The 16,347-nt window shown below is 35.8% G+C and overlaps 1 protein-coding gene across 2 annotated transcripts in view; it reads right to left on the bottom strand.

Moving 5' to 3' along the window:
* Positions 1 to 1,311: 1,311 nt before the first annotated feature.
* LOC140165887 (UDP-N-acetylhexosamine pyrophosphorylase-like) overlaps positions 1,312 to 16,347 on the bottom strand; it is a 38,743-nt gene continuing 23,707 nt past the window's right edge. Inside the window, exons 9-11 of one of the 2 annotated variants that reach the window (XM_072189232.1) lie at positions 9,347 to 9,415; positions 4,096 to 4,168; positions 1,312 to 2,224 (exon numbers count right to left, since the gene is read on the bottom strand). In XM_072189232.1, the coding sequence (XP_072045333.1) occupies positions 2,123 to 2,224; positions 4,096 to 4,168; positions 9,347 to 9,415 (244 nt within the window). In that variant the 3' untranslated portion in view covers positions 1,312 to 2,122. The remainder of the gene's footprint in view (positions 2,225 to 4,095; positions 4,169 to 9,346; positions 9,416 to 16,347) is intronic. The other variant, XM_072189233.1, reaches the window with a different exon arrangement.

The raw sequence follows: 16,347 nt of genomic DNA, 5'->3' as shown, positions 1-16,347 counted from the left end.
CAAAATTGGGGGGTGGGACTATACAAAAAAAAAAAAAAAATAAAATGCTAGGATCATTCATGGTTGACCTAAAAAAAAAAAATTAAAAAATTCAAGATATTTTGTATTTTTAATATGAAAATTGATAATTTGTATTCATGTCATAGTCTATTAATGATTTCAAAATGCATTGACTTTGAATGCATTTTTAAATCATTAATAGATTATGACATGAATACCAAGTATCAATGTTCATATTAAAAATACAAAACATCTTGAATTTTTTTTTTTTTTTTTTTAATTTCTGAAATTTTTTGAAAATTTGGGGTGGGACTTTACTCGAAGGTGGGACTATACTCGCGTCAGTACGGTAACTATATTTGTACTCATTTTCAAAACTGCTTAAAGGCATATTCAGTGATTTGCTCATCCGGAGGATCATAAAAATCATCAAAATTCAGATTTGAGTTAGTGTCATAGATTGATTTATTGTCATAGATGTGCTAACATAGCCTGCTGGTGATCAAGCCGAAAGCCGTGTAATTTAAGACAAAATGAGACAAATTAACTACATGTATTTGAATGGGATTTCAAATTTGCCAATACTGCTGTTTTCCTTGTTTTTTTTCTAAATTTTTCATAGCAAAAATACCTAATGACAATTTTAATGACGAAACCTTCATTATTAGCAATTTATAAACAATTTGAATTTTTTACATCTTCGCTAGGATCACTGAATAGGCCTTTAATGTTTGTGAAACTGTTTGCTTTGTGATTTATAATCGACAGAGCGATTATGGGATGACTACCAGCTCTTACCCTATTCTATCTATTACAAACACTGGTGTCATTGATACCACAGTGGCATCATCATCATTAAATTCCAAGTATTATGAGAATAGATTCCCACAATCAGAATTCTAGTTCTATATGTTCGCAATAATGGGTTAAGGTTGCTAAGGGGCTATGGTTGACACTGCAAGCCAATTATTTCTATACCAATTTAAATTAAATAAATAAGTTCTGGTACAGCTCCAATAAAAATGAAAGTACTCAGTAGATATATTTCAGTTCCTATCAGGAACCTTGTTCACTCTGCAATGACTGTAGTGTTTCTAAATGTCGGCAGTCCTTGGTGGCTGTGATGGTGTTGCCACATTTGTAGGTTGCCGTTTTGAGATGATCTGGTCATAGATCTTCGTCCTTGTTCATAGTGTTTTTGATATCTAGTGAGTACTTTTATTTCTATTGGATCTGTACCAGAACTTATTTATTTAATTTGACTTTGAACGATCCTGATGAATCTTATCAATAATATTTCTATACCATTTTTTTTTTTGTTGTTGCAGTGACGTCAGTGTCTATTTCATTGGGCACAGCTTCAAATCGCTAGCGCATGCTGAATGGGCTGGCGTACCCATGCACCCCGCACAGATGCATGTACGAAATTGCTGCCTCAACGCATTGATGTCTCGGCCACATCAGGGTGCAAAATGGTATACAAAGTGTGGCACTATCCCAATAAAAAATTTCGTCAACATTCGCAAAGACTTAGAAAAGATTGTCACAAATTGTTTAAAAGTGAGGTTATATGAAGAGTCTAAAACATTTTAAAAACATGTTAAACAAAAGATTTTTTTATAACTCTGCAGAAAAATATTTCACCATAACACAATATACCCATTTAAGGCAACAGTGCCAATGCCAAAAATGAAGAGCAAACATTGGTTCTCCTGATCTATTTCATCCAAATACTCTGAATATTACTAAACACTCAATCATGATTGTCATATATTGCATCAAACCCAAGTCAGTGCAACTGACAAAACATCATATTTTTCCTTCCTATCAAGCACCAATGATCTCACACATACGATTTACTTCCGCTATACACCCACAAAATTCTGCAATCGGTGCAACACTTTAAATACAGAACAAGCAAACCGTTCAACCAAAAAAACAACATTGCTCATTTGCTCTTCATCGATTTTGACCGTGAAAGTGTTTGACTCTTAAATGCAAGTTAACTCTTCAAACCAAAATCCAAGGATGCCCTTCATCAAGTTTGGCCCTGTTATACAAAACATATACGTGTATGAAATACTTGTGGTGTAAATCCATTGAGATGGATCAATCATTGTCATCAATTGTTATCAATTCTGGACTCCTTGTCCTCCTGGTAGTCTCCTTCTGATAGAAGTACTGGTGGTGTAAACTCCCGTCCGTCGCATAATGGTTGAAGGCCCTGTTTTATTGCATGAAAAAGATGGTAGTTTGCATATTAGTAAAGCTGAACTCATACTACAGGTAAATTAATTAATTCTTGGCCAAGATCGAACACTATGAATGATAGTGGCTCCGCAATAAACACACATGCACATAGCCCGGTACAGAAGAAAGCATACACGTGCCTTACATTGCGTACACGCTACATGGACACAACGCCCATGTTCCAGTTTGGCCAAGAAAGACTTAATTTACCTGTAGATTACAGAGTGATTGCTATGCATTGTCACTTTGTCAGGGTTGCCAAAAGATTTCAGCCCGAATCGCGGGTCAAATAATCGAAAAGTCGCCCAATTTTTCTCTTTACCATTGGCAGGAAACTATCGGAAATTGTCAAAAGTTGCGGGGAAAATCCTCAAAAGTCGCCGAATTGGGCTACCAAATCGCAGGTTTGGCAACCCTGTGCATTGTTTTGAAAAACTAGGCCTACCCTGCTTTATGGAAATCCCAGGCATGAGAATTTTCCATGTTTAAACCTGAATTCATGTTATTTTTGGTCCAAATTTCCACACTATTAATTTCAGCCCATTTTTTGGCCTTTTTTTTAAGCCTAATTTCACACGCTTTTTCAAGTTTTTAAAAAACATTTTAGGGTTTTTTTTTCATGGATGATCATTCTCAATGCCTGAAATCCTATATATATATACCGGTATATATTATGTGATCAGCATTGTATACGCATTGTACCTAACCTTCATATATATCATTGACAGCAAGGGAATGTTAATCTACATGTGTATGTTTACCTTAAGGTTGGTCTGAACCCTGGAATTATGGAAACTTTCGGGCCTCATAACTTCTTAATTGTTGGTCTAAAGTATATAAAAGTATACATATTTAGAATGGCAAAGACTTGATAAGTTCATCTGAGAGGTCAAATTTGGGCCAAAATGGCACTTTTGGCTAAAATCCCCAAAATAATGGTTTTGGCCACTTCTTTTTGTGCACCGTAACAAAAAATTCTTGAGCCAAAATTTTTTGAAACTAATTTTTAAAAACTAGATCAAAATATCTGGGACCCGTTTTTTCATTTTTTTTTAATTTCGACTAACTTTGAGAAATTTGCGCTAAAAATGGTCAAAAAATGCTGATTTTTCAAAAAAATCATAAAAAAGCCCGATTTTGGCACAAATTTCAAATATTTTTGGTGAAATTGGTCAAAATTAAAAAAATGAAAAAACGGTCCTAGATATTTTGATCTAGTTTTTAAAAATTAGTTTCAAAAAACTTTTGGCCCAAGATTTTTTTTTGTTACGGTTCACAAAAAAGAAGTGGGCCAAAAACCGTTATTTTTTAGATTTTGGGCCAAAAAAGTGCCATTTTGGCCCAAATTTGACCTCACAGATGAACTTATCAAGTCTTTGCCATTCTAAATATGTATACTTTTATATACTTTAGACCAACAATTTAGAAGTTTAGAGGCCCGAAAGATTCCATAATTCCAGGGTTCAGACCAACCTTAAAACAATCCACCTTGCCATTGTAATTTTAAATGAAAATCTCACATCACTAATCACATTAAATAGAACATTAACACACCAAATATCAATACCATAAGGTATATTGCTGATAGCGATTGACAGGCAAAGTGATGCATGCTGGGAAGAAAAAGGGCTCAAATTTGCGATCACAGGTACCAAATTTTATAGCTTTTGAGCCTTTTTCATTCCCAGCATGCATCACGTTTGCCCAATCGATCTCGATCAACAATATACCTTATTTACTAACCGAAAAGCGGTGACATGCGACCATAAAGTTGGTGACCGCAAAGGACTGGTGACCGCTAGTAAAAATGAAATAAATCCTCTTTACTGAGGATATGGAACCTACCTCTCCTGAGAACGAAAGTAGAGGCGAGATCTCACATACAACTGGATACTCATCAGGGTCTGTGGCCTTTTGACTGTAAAACAATAAGAAAATTACATACACATGTTGATTAGAATTGGGTGAATGACAGGTGTAAGCACTCATTACATATCCATATGGCTATTCAGTTAAAATCCACACTCCCCTGTGGTAGATTTTGGAAATATCTTACACAGGGGGAGTATGTTTTTCAAATGTAATTGTTCAGAGTTAATCATTTTGAAACCCATACGCCCTCTGTATTACGGCTTTACCTATATCTTCCACAACTGGAGTGCGTATTTCAAATGGAAGTTACCCAATTGTCTGATTCTATTCAAAATTGATACTCCCTCTGTCGCAGACTTTAGCTAAATCTTCCACAGGGGTAGTGTGGATTTTAAATGGAATAGCCCAATGATCCTATTTGTGTGGTGTTTCTACACAACAAATTAGGTATACCAACTTGATGTCAGTATAACAAGCATTTATACAAGGATGAAGAAAATCTCAACTTGTCTTGTTTGCGGTAACATTTTCTTGTTTGTCCCTGAGGAAGAGCAGAAAGAAGTTTCTGTGTTTTTATTAACTTCAGTCTACTTATTCCTTATTTATTTGATTTTGTCCTATATGTTCTATATCTATTAAATATGGATGGCCTGCTAAATAACTTAATAACTTTCTTTTTCCTTGTATAGCTTGTTCCCTGCATCAAGCTGATATACATGTGGCGCTAATATTTCTGTTATCAGGGTCTAGATTTCGTCTTGGTTTGCAAGAATCAAAATCCATCCATAGTCACTGCACTTACTGTGTGATACAATGAAAGAAGTTGATTCTCGCAACCGAATCTTACGAGAATCATTACGAGAATCGATTCTGTGATTCTCGTCGAAATCTAGGCCCTGGATTATATATTCCTGGTATCTAGACCTATTGAATGATTTAGTTTGATGATTTTGTACCTTCTACATTTTAAAACACTATCCATTACCCAGTTTTCATGTCTCTACACATTATGTGATGCGATCAAGCAAAATTAGTCGGAACTCGGAAATATTGATTTTGAGATATAACCAAAGGAAATATTTCCTTTTGTTTCCTGTTGTTTTGGAAACTCTTTGATTGCTCATATCTTTGGAACGGGTTGTTCAATTTCAATGAGGTTTTCTAAAAAATCCAGATTTGTAAATGCTTTTTACTATCCTATAAGAAACTGAAAATTTAATATTTCCGAGTTCCGACTGATTTTGCTTGATCGCATCACATATTCCTACATGTAATTTGATCTGATACACTTGCTCTAAAGTCAGATACTTTTTTAATGTGCATTTCATCTGAGTTTGTGATAAACAAAAACTCTCAAATGCTAAAAAAAAACCAGTTACATTTGTAGAATCTGTCCAAGTCCAGTTTTCATGTATACATTTTCATGTATTTATATTTAAAAAAATAAAGCAAAACATTACTTCCCCTCTATTTTCCAGAAACTGTTCAAATTTCTAAAGACAATTTGAAAGTTCATCAGGAAAAGGGAAGCAAACCCCATTTATGCTTATTTTACAAATTAAATCATATTACATTTTGTCTTTCAACATAGTATGATATTTTTTATTATATTTGAAATGTAAATGAAACTGAAACTGAAATGCTGGTATAAATGATAAAGAGTTGGAAGTATGTAGTTATATTATTTTTATATCATGAGAGTATATTTATAAAGATATAATTTCTATGTTGTTATAGTGTGAATAAAACCAAGTAAGTTCCTGTATGTGTATATCAAAACTACTGTAGTCTTAAACATGTGGGGGAAATCTGGTTAACCATACCAATATTTTTGTGAAGGAAATAGAGCTACATATCGTGAACCAGGAAATATTTGTGATTAAAAAAAAAGAGGGAAGAAGAATAAAAACAATTTGTAAGTTTATTTTTCATTAATTTTACCTTCAACATTAATATTTACTAAATTTATTGCACCAAAACAACCTAGTTTAATCACACAGTTACAATCACAGTCATTGTCATCATTTTGAGGCATTTTGTACTTAATTGACCCTTTGCACCAGTGGCGTAGCCAGTGGGGGGGGCAGTACCCACCCCAGTGGCGTAGCCAGTGGGGGGGGGCAGTACCCACCCGCTCGTCATGGCCGTCGATTCATGTAAGGCCGTTGGTAGACGGAAGGTGTTGGTGAACAAAAATTTGGGTTAACAATAGACTATTTTTTACCCAGGGTGACAGAAAAAAGGGGAGAATTGTAAAAAAAAATGATGAAAAATTGTGAATTAAATTGAATTATACATACAAATTCCTTCTTTTTTTTTTTGGTCAACAAATCACAACTTCCGTTGGCAAAAAATATTTCCAACGGTAAATTTACAAGTTGTGCCCCCGGTTCCAAAATCCTGGCTACGCCACTGCTTTGCACGGATCCGCCATCTTGCTTCCAAATCAAGGTTCTTCCTGCAAATGCATGCATAAAATGTATTTTGTTTTTTCACACTTTTCCAGCATTGAGCCAGAAGGATTTTGCAAAGTTTACACGGTAAAGCTTACACACACTTTGGGGGTAGAACCTTAATTTAAGATGACCGTGCAAAACCAAGTGTCAATAATTTTTTTAAAGTACTGACAAATAATATAGGTTGCACTTCAACATTTCTTGATAAAATATTTCCATAGTGTATTGTTTAAGTTTTAAGTTTTACTTGAAACAAAAAAAATCATTTTGAAACCCCAGGAACAAAAAGTGTACATTCTACTATTTATTTATCATATTATTTCCTCTACACCTACACTGCTATAATTCCTAAATGATCCACCGATTTAACCGTCATTCAAAAATATTGTGCTGTAGTGCATGCAACAATCTGCAAAACAGTGGGCTATCCCAACTTCAAGTCTTCCAAGTGCTGATCTCCTAACAAAGCTAGGCTTATCCAAGGAGTATGATGCTCATAAATGTGCTAAGTGCGGAACAACAAACGGTGCAGGTAAACCGATTTCCATACCCTCCTATGGAAGATATAACCTGAATCGCCCACACAGGGAGTGAAAATTTCAAACGGAGTCGCCCATTTAGGTAATCCCATTTGTAATTCACACTCCTTTATGTAGAAGATTAAGGTCATGTCTTCCACAAAGGGTCTGAATTTCAACTGGAACAGCCCATTGCAGATCAAGTGAACTAGCATGCATGGTCTCCCAACCATGTAGATATAACTACACACCCAACATGCAGTGAAATGACACCTTGAAACAGGAGCTCATGCAATTTTCTGATATTCTTCCCCATCCCCCATCATTTGATTTTCCAAATAGCTTCTATATTGCCCAATTAAGCTGCTATGAAGTGTGGTCAAGTATTATTATTATTATTTATTTTTTATGTCAAGACATATCAGGGCATTAACAGGGTTTATCATTAGGGTAAAGCTGACGGGTTGACGACTAGATAGCTGTTAACCTCCTTTTTGATGCTGGCCCATTTTACAATACCTGGGATGTGAAGTGGGAGTGCATTCCATGTGCAGGCTGTAGATGGGATGAAGGACCCTTCATGATTAACAAGGTTAGATCTTGAAATTTCAACAACAAGGTTGTGAGATCGAAACGGAGCAGCAAAGATGAGGGTCAGCCTGGAGCAGGGTTGCCAAAAGATTTCAGCCCGAATCGCAGGTCAAATAATCGGAAAGTCGCCCAATTTTTCTCTTTACCATTGGTTTCTATGCGGCAGGAAACTATCGGATGTCGCGGGAGCCAATGTTGAAAAGTCGCACAAATATTTTCTTAACCATTGGTTTCTATGGGACAGGAAATTGTCAGAAGTCGCGGGAAAATTTTCAAAAGTCGCCCAATTGGGCTACCAAATCGTGGATTTGGCAACTCTGGCCTGGAGTTGGTCCAAGAGCTCTAGAACATTACCATAGCACATTCGATAGAACGTAGATGTAGTACAAGACCTCTGGAATCTTGCAATATTGACAATAATTTGATAAACAAATTTTCTAGCTGATTCTAGTTTTGATTTATGTATTGATATCACTTTGCTTATATTTGCTTCATTTCTATCCCACCAATTGAGCCATTGAACTATGAATGCAAAATATGAATCCTTTGTCATGTTTTAGGATTTGTTCGAGTGCCTTTGTTTTTGGAACATGCTTGGTTGGAATATGCATTCCATGCAATTGAATTTGAGATGAGTTGAGATTTAGCATTTCAAGATCATCCTTACCACCCCATTAGGATACGGACATGAATGGGATCATTTTGGAGACATGCTTAGGGAGTTGGTGTGATGAGGACTGGGTTAATTCCCTATTGCAGCTCTGACCATATGTTTTACTATTATACAACTGAATTGCCCATCGAGAGGTTATCATTTATAATTAGATACATATAATGCTTTACTAATTGTAAAACTGAACTGCCCATCCAGAAGTATAATCATTCTAATTTTATAATTAGATACATATGATAATTATTACTTCCATTTTTTCCTGCCCAATTTTGCTGCGCATATCCATCTGATAAGTTCAGGGTCAGAATTTAGGCGTGAATCAGAGAATCGATTCTCGTAAACAGAGTTGATTCGCGCAAACATTTGTAATTAACACAGAAGTTGATTTGCGAGAATCAAATGATTCCCGCAAATTTATTCTGCAAGAATCAAGATTGATTCTCGCACTGTGAAACGAAATTCTGACCCTGTACGTTAACTCAAGTGAGGCACTGCCCTTTTGGTACTTGTGTGTGGAGATGTGTGTATGAGTAGCTTGAGCTTATGTGATATTGCCCTGGACAAAGAAGTCACTCCGATTGCCTATTTTACATCATACAAAAAATGGTTACTATACTTAGATATAGGCTGTTTAGGGTACTGTATCCATGTAGAGCTGTAACACTGACATTGCTAATTAGTTTTTAGGGTCTGATCAGCAATATTCTGTTGAACACAAAATTAATTTATTTATCAAAATCTGAATATAAATCCATGATTTCTGTTATGTTAACAAAAACTTGCGTATCCTTTTCCAAATCTTCGAGCGTCTAAGAGAAATTCAGATAAGGTACAAAAAATAAAATCATGCAAAAATAAAATTAAAGAAAAGACCCACAACTTTGTATCTGACATGCTTGAGTGTTCCCATGCATCCAGTGTCTGCAAGAGTATCCCATCGTGTAAGTGCATAAAAATCAAAACAAAACAAAACATAAAAGTGACACCTATTTGTTGTGCGACAGTAGTCAACATTTGCCCTAGCTCCCGAAGTATGATCTGCTTGCGCAGAGTTGCTGTAAATTTGTTCAAAACAAAATAAGTATATAATGCTTTATGTATTATGTTAGAAATATGCAAACCTTATAGGAGTAAACTAAAGAGCTTTACAGTCTACAGTCTCTTTACTTCAATGAAGTTCAGGTGGACTGGTATTCATTGAAAGAACACTGGGTTCTTCCATTTAAAATTCACACTACCCCTATGGAAGATTTTGAAAATATCTTCCACAGGGGGAGTATGAATTTCAAATGGAATTAGCACATTATGCAGATCTATTTGAATTCCATATACACCTTCTGAGAAAGATTCAACCTGACTCTTTCACAGAGGGAGGATGAGTTGCATTTTAAGTATGGATTTTAAATGGAACAGCCCATTTAAGAACTGAGTCCACTCATTATCTCCTGTTGCGAACTGTTTGGTACCACTGATAAACTTGGTCAGCTATACATTGTTCAGTACAGCAGAATCTTAATGATTTTAGACACACACACACCCCACACCCATAGAAACAAATACCACACCTCTCAACACTCTCACTTCCCTCTCTTGTTTCTCAATTGACCTATTACCGTATTCATCCGAGTATAGTCCCACGCTCGAGTATAATCCCACCCCCCATTTTTCAAAAATTTCAGAAATTGTAAAAAAAAAAACTAGATGTTAGGATCATTCATGGTTGACCTAAAAAATAAAAAAAATTCAAGATATTTTGTATTTTTAATATGAAAATTGATAATTTGTATTCATGTCATACTCTATTAATGATTTCAAAATGCATTGAATTTGAATGCATTTTGAAATCATTAATAGAGTATGACATGAAAACAAAGTATCAATTTTCATATTAAAAATAATACAAAATATCTTGAATTTTTTTATATTTTTTTTTTTTTTTTGGTCAACCATGAATGATCCTAGCATCTAGGTCTAGGTCCAGGGACACTCCAAAACCGATATAAAAATAAAAAAAAAAAAAAATTTTTTTTTTTTTTTTTGAAATTGAGTATAATCCCACCCCCAATTGTGAATAATTTTCACATAAAAAAACGGGTGGGACTATACTCGGACCAATACGGTATATTCTTTACTGTAAGGATATTGAGGCCAAAGAGGACACATGTAATACATGCAAAGTTCATACATCTAGTCTTGAATACCAACATAACATCACATCCTCCTATTACAATTTGAGAGTTACAAAACCTGGCTCAGAGAGAGTATCAGAGCCAGTAAACCTGAGGTCCTGGGTTCAATTCCTGGCAGGATCACTTTTTCTACTTGTCTCCTTTATTATTTACAACAACGAACCTGGTGAAAAATTATGTTTAGTTAGAGTATCTACCTTTCATTACTAATTACTAACGACAAATGACTGCTTTCAAATGTTATGTTCGACAGCTATAAAGAGAAATTACCTTCCCTCTTCAGTAGCTAACTACCATGATGGTGTATCTATGTTGATATTACAATTCCCTCACATAACTTGACCAATATCAGCCGTGAGTGCATGCTGTACAAGGGATTGGCTAGCTAAGGCAATAGAAACAAATTAGTTCGATCTTTCGATCGACCATCGACGCTTGGTCGATCCTTATTATTTATGAAATCAATTAATTGACCACTATTAACTGTGATAACATGTAAATCTTTGCCTGTATTGATATTGAAAAATAAAAATTTAGAATTAATTTTGATTAATCAGTCGTTAATTCATTAATAACAAGCATCTAAGCAGCATCGAAGGCCGATCCAACAAATAAGTTTCTGGTGCCTAAACAAGTTGTAAATTTTTGCTATCGCAAGCACTGCACAGCCCTGCTTTCTTCAAACATATATATCGGCACATGTGAAAGATTTGTAACCAGAAATTGAATGGATAATGTTGGTATCTTTTATAACTTAGATGAACAGTCTAAATCCCAATATAATGTTAGGCCCTTAAAACTTGATTTCCTGTTTCATGTCACTTTTTTCAGCTCATAATGAGGCATTTTTTCATTATTCATTATTTTGGCGATTTCCATTTCTCACAAAACTGATCTTCTTTGACACCACCCTTACATACGCATTGTAGCATTGTACCCAAAAAAGACACTCTTAGCTAGCGAAATGAATACTAGATCACCAAAGACTGAATTGTTTATTCCCTGCTTCCGAAATGATTTTGCTGCCCGTTTTCACTTTGAAGAACACTAAAATATTTAGAAAAAAATATTTTAAGGTACAATTTTACCAAATTTTACTGAATTTTCTTTAGATTCTTGCTCCACAAAAGCGGGCGAAATTTTATACCACACACGGGTGACAGGAAACCGGAAATCAAGTTTCAAGGGCCTTATCAAGTATGTTAAATTGTGTGATCAGTAACATGGTATTAAAGATCTTCACACATATTCTGAGTTTCACATGTTTTCAGAAACAAATGCGGTCAGTTTTTCATTATTCATTATTTTCCCAAGTTTCGCTATCAGTCAAAATGTGGAATCAAATGCACACAATATTATTAAAGAATTGACAGATTCACTTACGCATGCTCCACAGGGTGTAGTAAACAAAAAGTGCACAAATTCTGGGTTCTTTATCAAAAAAAACCACCACTTTTTAATTTTAATTTTTGAAGAGTCGCCATAAATTTGATACATGCGAGGGGGTGCGATGGGAAACTCAGAATAAAGTTTGAAGGGTTTGATAACATATAATTTTATTTTATTTGATCCTTGGTCAAATTAAAATTGAAAAAAATGAGATGTCAATGTGTACACAATGTTGTATTTGACATGGGCATATTTTTTTCTTGATTATGAAATGTTTAAGTTGAATGCAATTGTACTTCATGGAGTTATTTTGATGATGGAGTTATATTTGGAGTTATCTTTTAATGTAATGGCACTTAATGGAGTTATTTTTTGTTATGGTTATTTTCTATATACATACATATATGTTTAGGCCCCTACTTGTCACACATGATGCATGTTTTAAATGTACATGATAACACCTCTCTTTTGACGAAAAACTTAAAAATAATAACAAAAACCACCAATATATTCCCAGACAAAAAAACACATGCTTCCAACAATGTACGCATAACACATACCATTTTCCCCATAATGCAAAGCATTCTTATAATAACAATCTGATTATAATACATGTAAAAGAATTCTGGCAGTGTTACTGTAAAGATCAATCAGGTTTGTTATTGTTCAACTTTAAAAGATTATTTTTACAAAACCAATAGAATAGTCATGAAAATCTGGTAAAACTCACCAACTGACTTTTGAAGGAGTCAAGAGTTAATTGATAAGGGGAAGATACAGGAGAGGAATGACCATGAACCGAGACGAGGGCACCTACAATCTTAGTCATTTTTACAATCCTCTGCTACAAGGCGTCGAAAGAACTGCAACACTAGTTCCTGCCGTAGCACAGCTTCACAACTCTGAAGAAATCCAACTGGTCTAGACGGATGAAACGTCAGTTGGTCAGTTTTACCATCATTTCACCATTATCATATTGGTTTTGTAAAAACAATCTTTAATAATTCTGGAAGTGATCTGCATGTGTTGGGCTGTGTAGCTAAATCTACTTACTCCCCTAGAGTAAATAATTAGAAAGAGTTGTAACTATTGCACAGGTGTATGTGAACAAAAGCATATTGTTCTATTTTAAACAGGAAAATCTTGACACCACCTTTTAGATAGCGTGTTAACATTGGGTTATTCCAGTTCAAGTCCACACCTCCGCATGAAATTCACACTCCCTGTGTTGAAGATTAAGGTCAGGTCTTCCACAGGGGGTGTTTGGATTTTAACTGGAATAACTCAATTAGAATGTCCCAGCAGTTTTATAGTGTTACAGGGACTGCCTTTTGAGGAGAGTGAGAGCAATTGCTCTCTACTACTCTCCTTAAATCTGATATAGGAGATTGATTTTTAGCTCTATGTTGACCATTCTCTCCTTACATTCTATCGTAAATTGCACTAAACAGCTCTCCTTGAAGGCTCCAAAAGAGCGATTTAATGCTCTCCTGCCAATTCTAAAAGACAGTCCCTAGTGTTATGAGAATGATAATCTGACTGATGTGATTTGTAGATGGCAATTCAAGGTGATTAGGCTTTATACCCAGAATGTGTCGATAAGTCTATCAGAGGCATGACTAATGGATTTTGATGTTGAGATTTTAGTAGGGGTCAACCGATTATCGGATCGGAAATCGTATCGGCCCGATATCGACGATATCAGTATCGGATCGGATATTGGTAAACAATTTTTATCCTAGCACTTCAGAATAGGTTCAGTGGTTCTCCAAAGTCGCCAAAAACTTTAAAAAATTTTTTTTTTTTTTTTTAATTTCTTTTTGGAATTTTTTTTTTACCGATATCAGATCGTATCGGATATCAGCCGATATTACAACATCAATATCGGATATCGGATCGGTAGACAAATGCCATATCGGTTGAGCCCTAGATTTTAGTATGATTTTAGTATGTCAAGTTCTGTAAAACATGTCAGACATGCCACTGATAGCGTATCATAACAAACCAGTGTAATTCCTTAATACCTTCCTGTCATTAAGTTGGTAGGAGTAGTAGGAGTTAAAGTCCTGTGACAATGCAAAACAAAACAAATGAAATAAATCCACAGAGATAATTTTGTCTCCAAGTTTTGGGACACAATTTGATCCAACCATGGCACAGTAATTAAATATGCCATTGCTGAAAACCTTTCCGTAAATAAGTGTATCAAAATGGTTGGTACCCATCAGCTTTGTCATCTCATGAAACGCCTGGTTCTCCAAAATTATACATTAGACTCTCTTGAAATGATTACAATTTATACACAAAAATTTGAATAAAATCTTTCACTTCAAATAATTATTACTTTTACAATTTGCTACATTGCATCAGACTTCATCAGACTGACCTGCTGGGCTGGTCATGTGACACTTGATGACAATTAAGGATCTTCTTGATGGCCTGGTCCCATGCACTAGGATCCACAACATGTTCATCTATCAAGGCACAGTTCTTTAACCCCCATTCATTTGCATATTCATTAATTGAATGACCTTTGAAAATTTGGGTACAAAAACTCATACTTGAGGTCAAATTTTGCACTATGATTGTTTAATCAAGGTTATTGAACTATGCCATTGGGATGAGGCCATTTTGGTCCATAGTGATGGGTGAGATAAGTTGTGTTATAGCAGTTCAACCATTGTGGATGTTTGTCCAACACATCCAGGCTGCCGGTCAATCATTTGTACCTCATCTTTAGCGTGATATGCATGATCACCCGGTAGCCAGGATTTGTTTGAAAAACATCCCACGATGGGTTGAATCTGCTATAAGTGACATGTTAAGTGACAGTTGCTCTACTCTCTCCCAGATAGCTTCCTTGATGCCTCTTGTGTCACATGACCAGCCCAGTGGATCAGTTGCCTGATTACGTCTGATGCAGAGATGTAATTAAGTGAGGTAATGATCCACTTCCTGAAAATCATGCGAACAGCTGATCCGAAGGCGAGGCATGCAACGGGGGGTCCATAGGGCAGAGCCCTGGCAGGGGTTCACCCCCCCTCAAATTGTTTTTGCTCTTTTTATGACAAATTATCATCATCCAATTCCGAAAATGTACTCTACTCTCTCCCAGATACCTTCCTTGATGCCTCTTGTGTCACATGACCAGCCCAGTGGATCAGAGATGTAATTAAGTGAGGTAATGATCCACTTCCTGAAAATCATGCGAGCGGAAGGCGAGCAGCCGATCCGAAGGCGAGGCATGCAACGGGGGTCCATAGGGCAGAGCCCTTGCAGGGGTTCAACCCCTCACAAATTTTTTTTTTTTGCTCTTTTATGACAAATTATCATTAATTTTTTTTTTACATTTCCGGAATTTTATTCTTTTTGGCCCCAATTCCGGAAATTTCTGGAAGTCTTACATCTCTGCTGATGGTATCAGACACAACATAATTATTTAGTTGTAAAAGTAAGGTCCAGTAAAAGATTTAATTCAAAATGTGTGATTTTAATGATTGGATGACTAAGAATATTCACTATATATTTTCACTACAATTTATAGTTTTATGACCTTTTATTACATAAATCTACAAATTAAGTGGATGTAATGCTGCAATTTGATGTGGCAGTCTTAGCCATGTTCTATGTATATTGATGGGTACCAATCATTTTGATACACCCTGTAGTTGCCAAGAGAGATAGAAAAACTGGGGATGTTGCATCTGACATCATCCTTGAGGGGTGTGTGGCAAGTTGCGGCACTCTAAGCATGCCATGCATATGTATTAGGTAAGACAGCCAATTACAGCACAATTCTACTTTGAGTGACAGCTGACATAAGATGCAACATTCAAAGCTTATCTCTGCCGGCAACTCTGGCACATGGTATGCACTCTTACAATGCCAAGATATACCAAGGCATTAACCCCTGTTATCATTAGCCTTTTTAAAATTTGGCGGGCACAAAAGCAGAGTGCATACTTTGATTTAGGTAATCTTTTGTCAGGTGAGAAGCATACAAAAGATTACCCCAACCAAAGTACGCCCTCTCCTTTTGTGCCTGCCATACTTCAAAAAGGTTAATTAGGGTTGGTGCCTAGACAGCTGTTAACCTCCTTTTTGAAGCTGACTCGTTTCAAATTTCCTGGAATGCGAGGCGGCAGTGCATTCCATATGCTGGCTGTAGATGGAATGAAGGACCGCTCATGACTAACAAGGTTAGATCTTGGAATCTGAATATCAAGGTCTGCACAGTTTATTGAACTGCATAGTTTATTGCTTCCTATTTTTTGCTGCTAGCTCAAATAACAATTGCCACCTTGGCCTGGCTGGACCAACTTGCATCACATGTATATCAAACCTTGGAAAAAACAAGCAACTACAGTCATGCAGGAACAGGGAGACATCATGAGCAAGGAACTCATTAC

The sequence above is a fragment of the Amphiura filiformis genome, chromosome 12, assembly GCF_039555335.1.
Source record: "Amphiura filiformis chromosome 12, Afil_fr2py, whole genome shotgun sequence".
NCBI classification, from domain to species: domain Eukaryota; kingdom Metazoa; phylum Echinodermata; class Ophiuroidea; order Amphilepidida; family Amphiuridae; genus Amphiura; species Amphiura filiformis.
The sequence above is the reverse complement of the archived record's forward strand: the minus strand, read 5'-3'. Positions and strand labels throughout refer to the sequence as shown.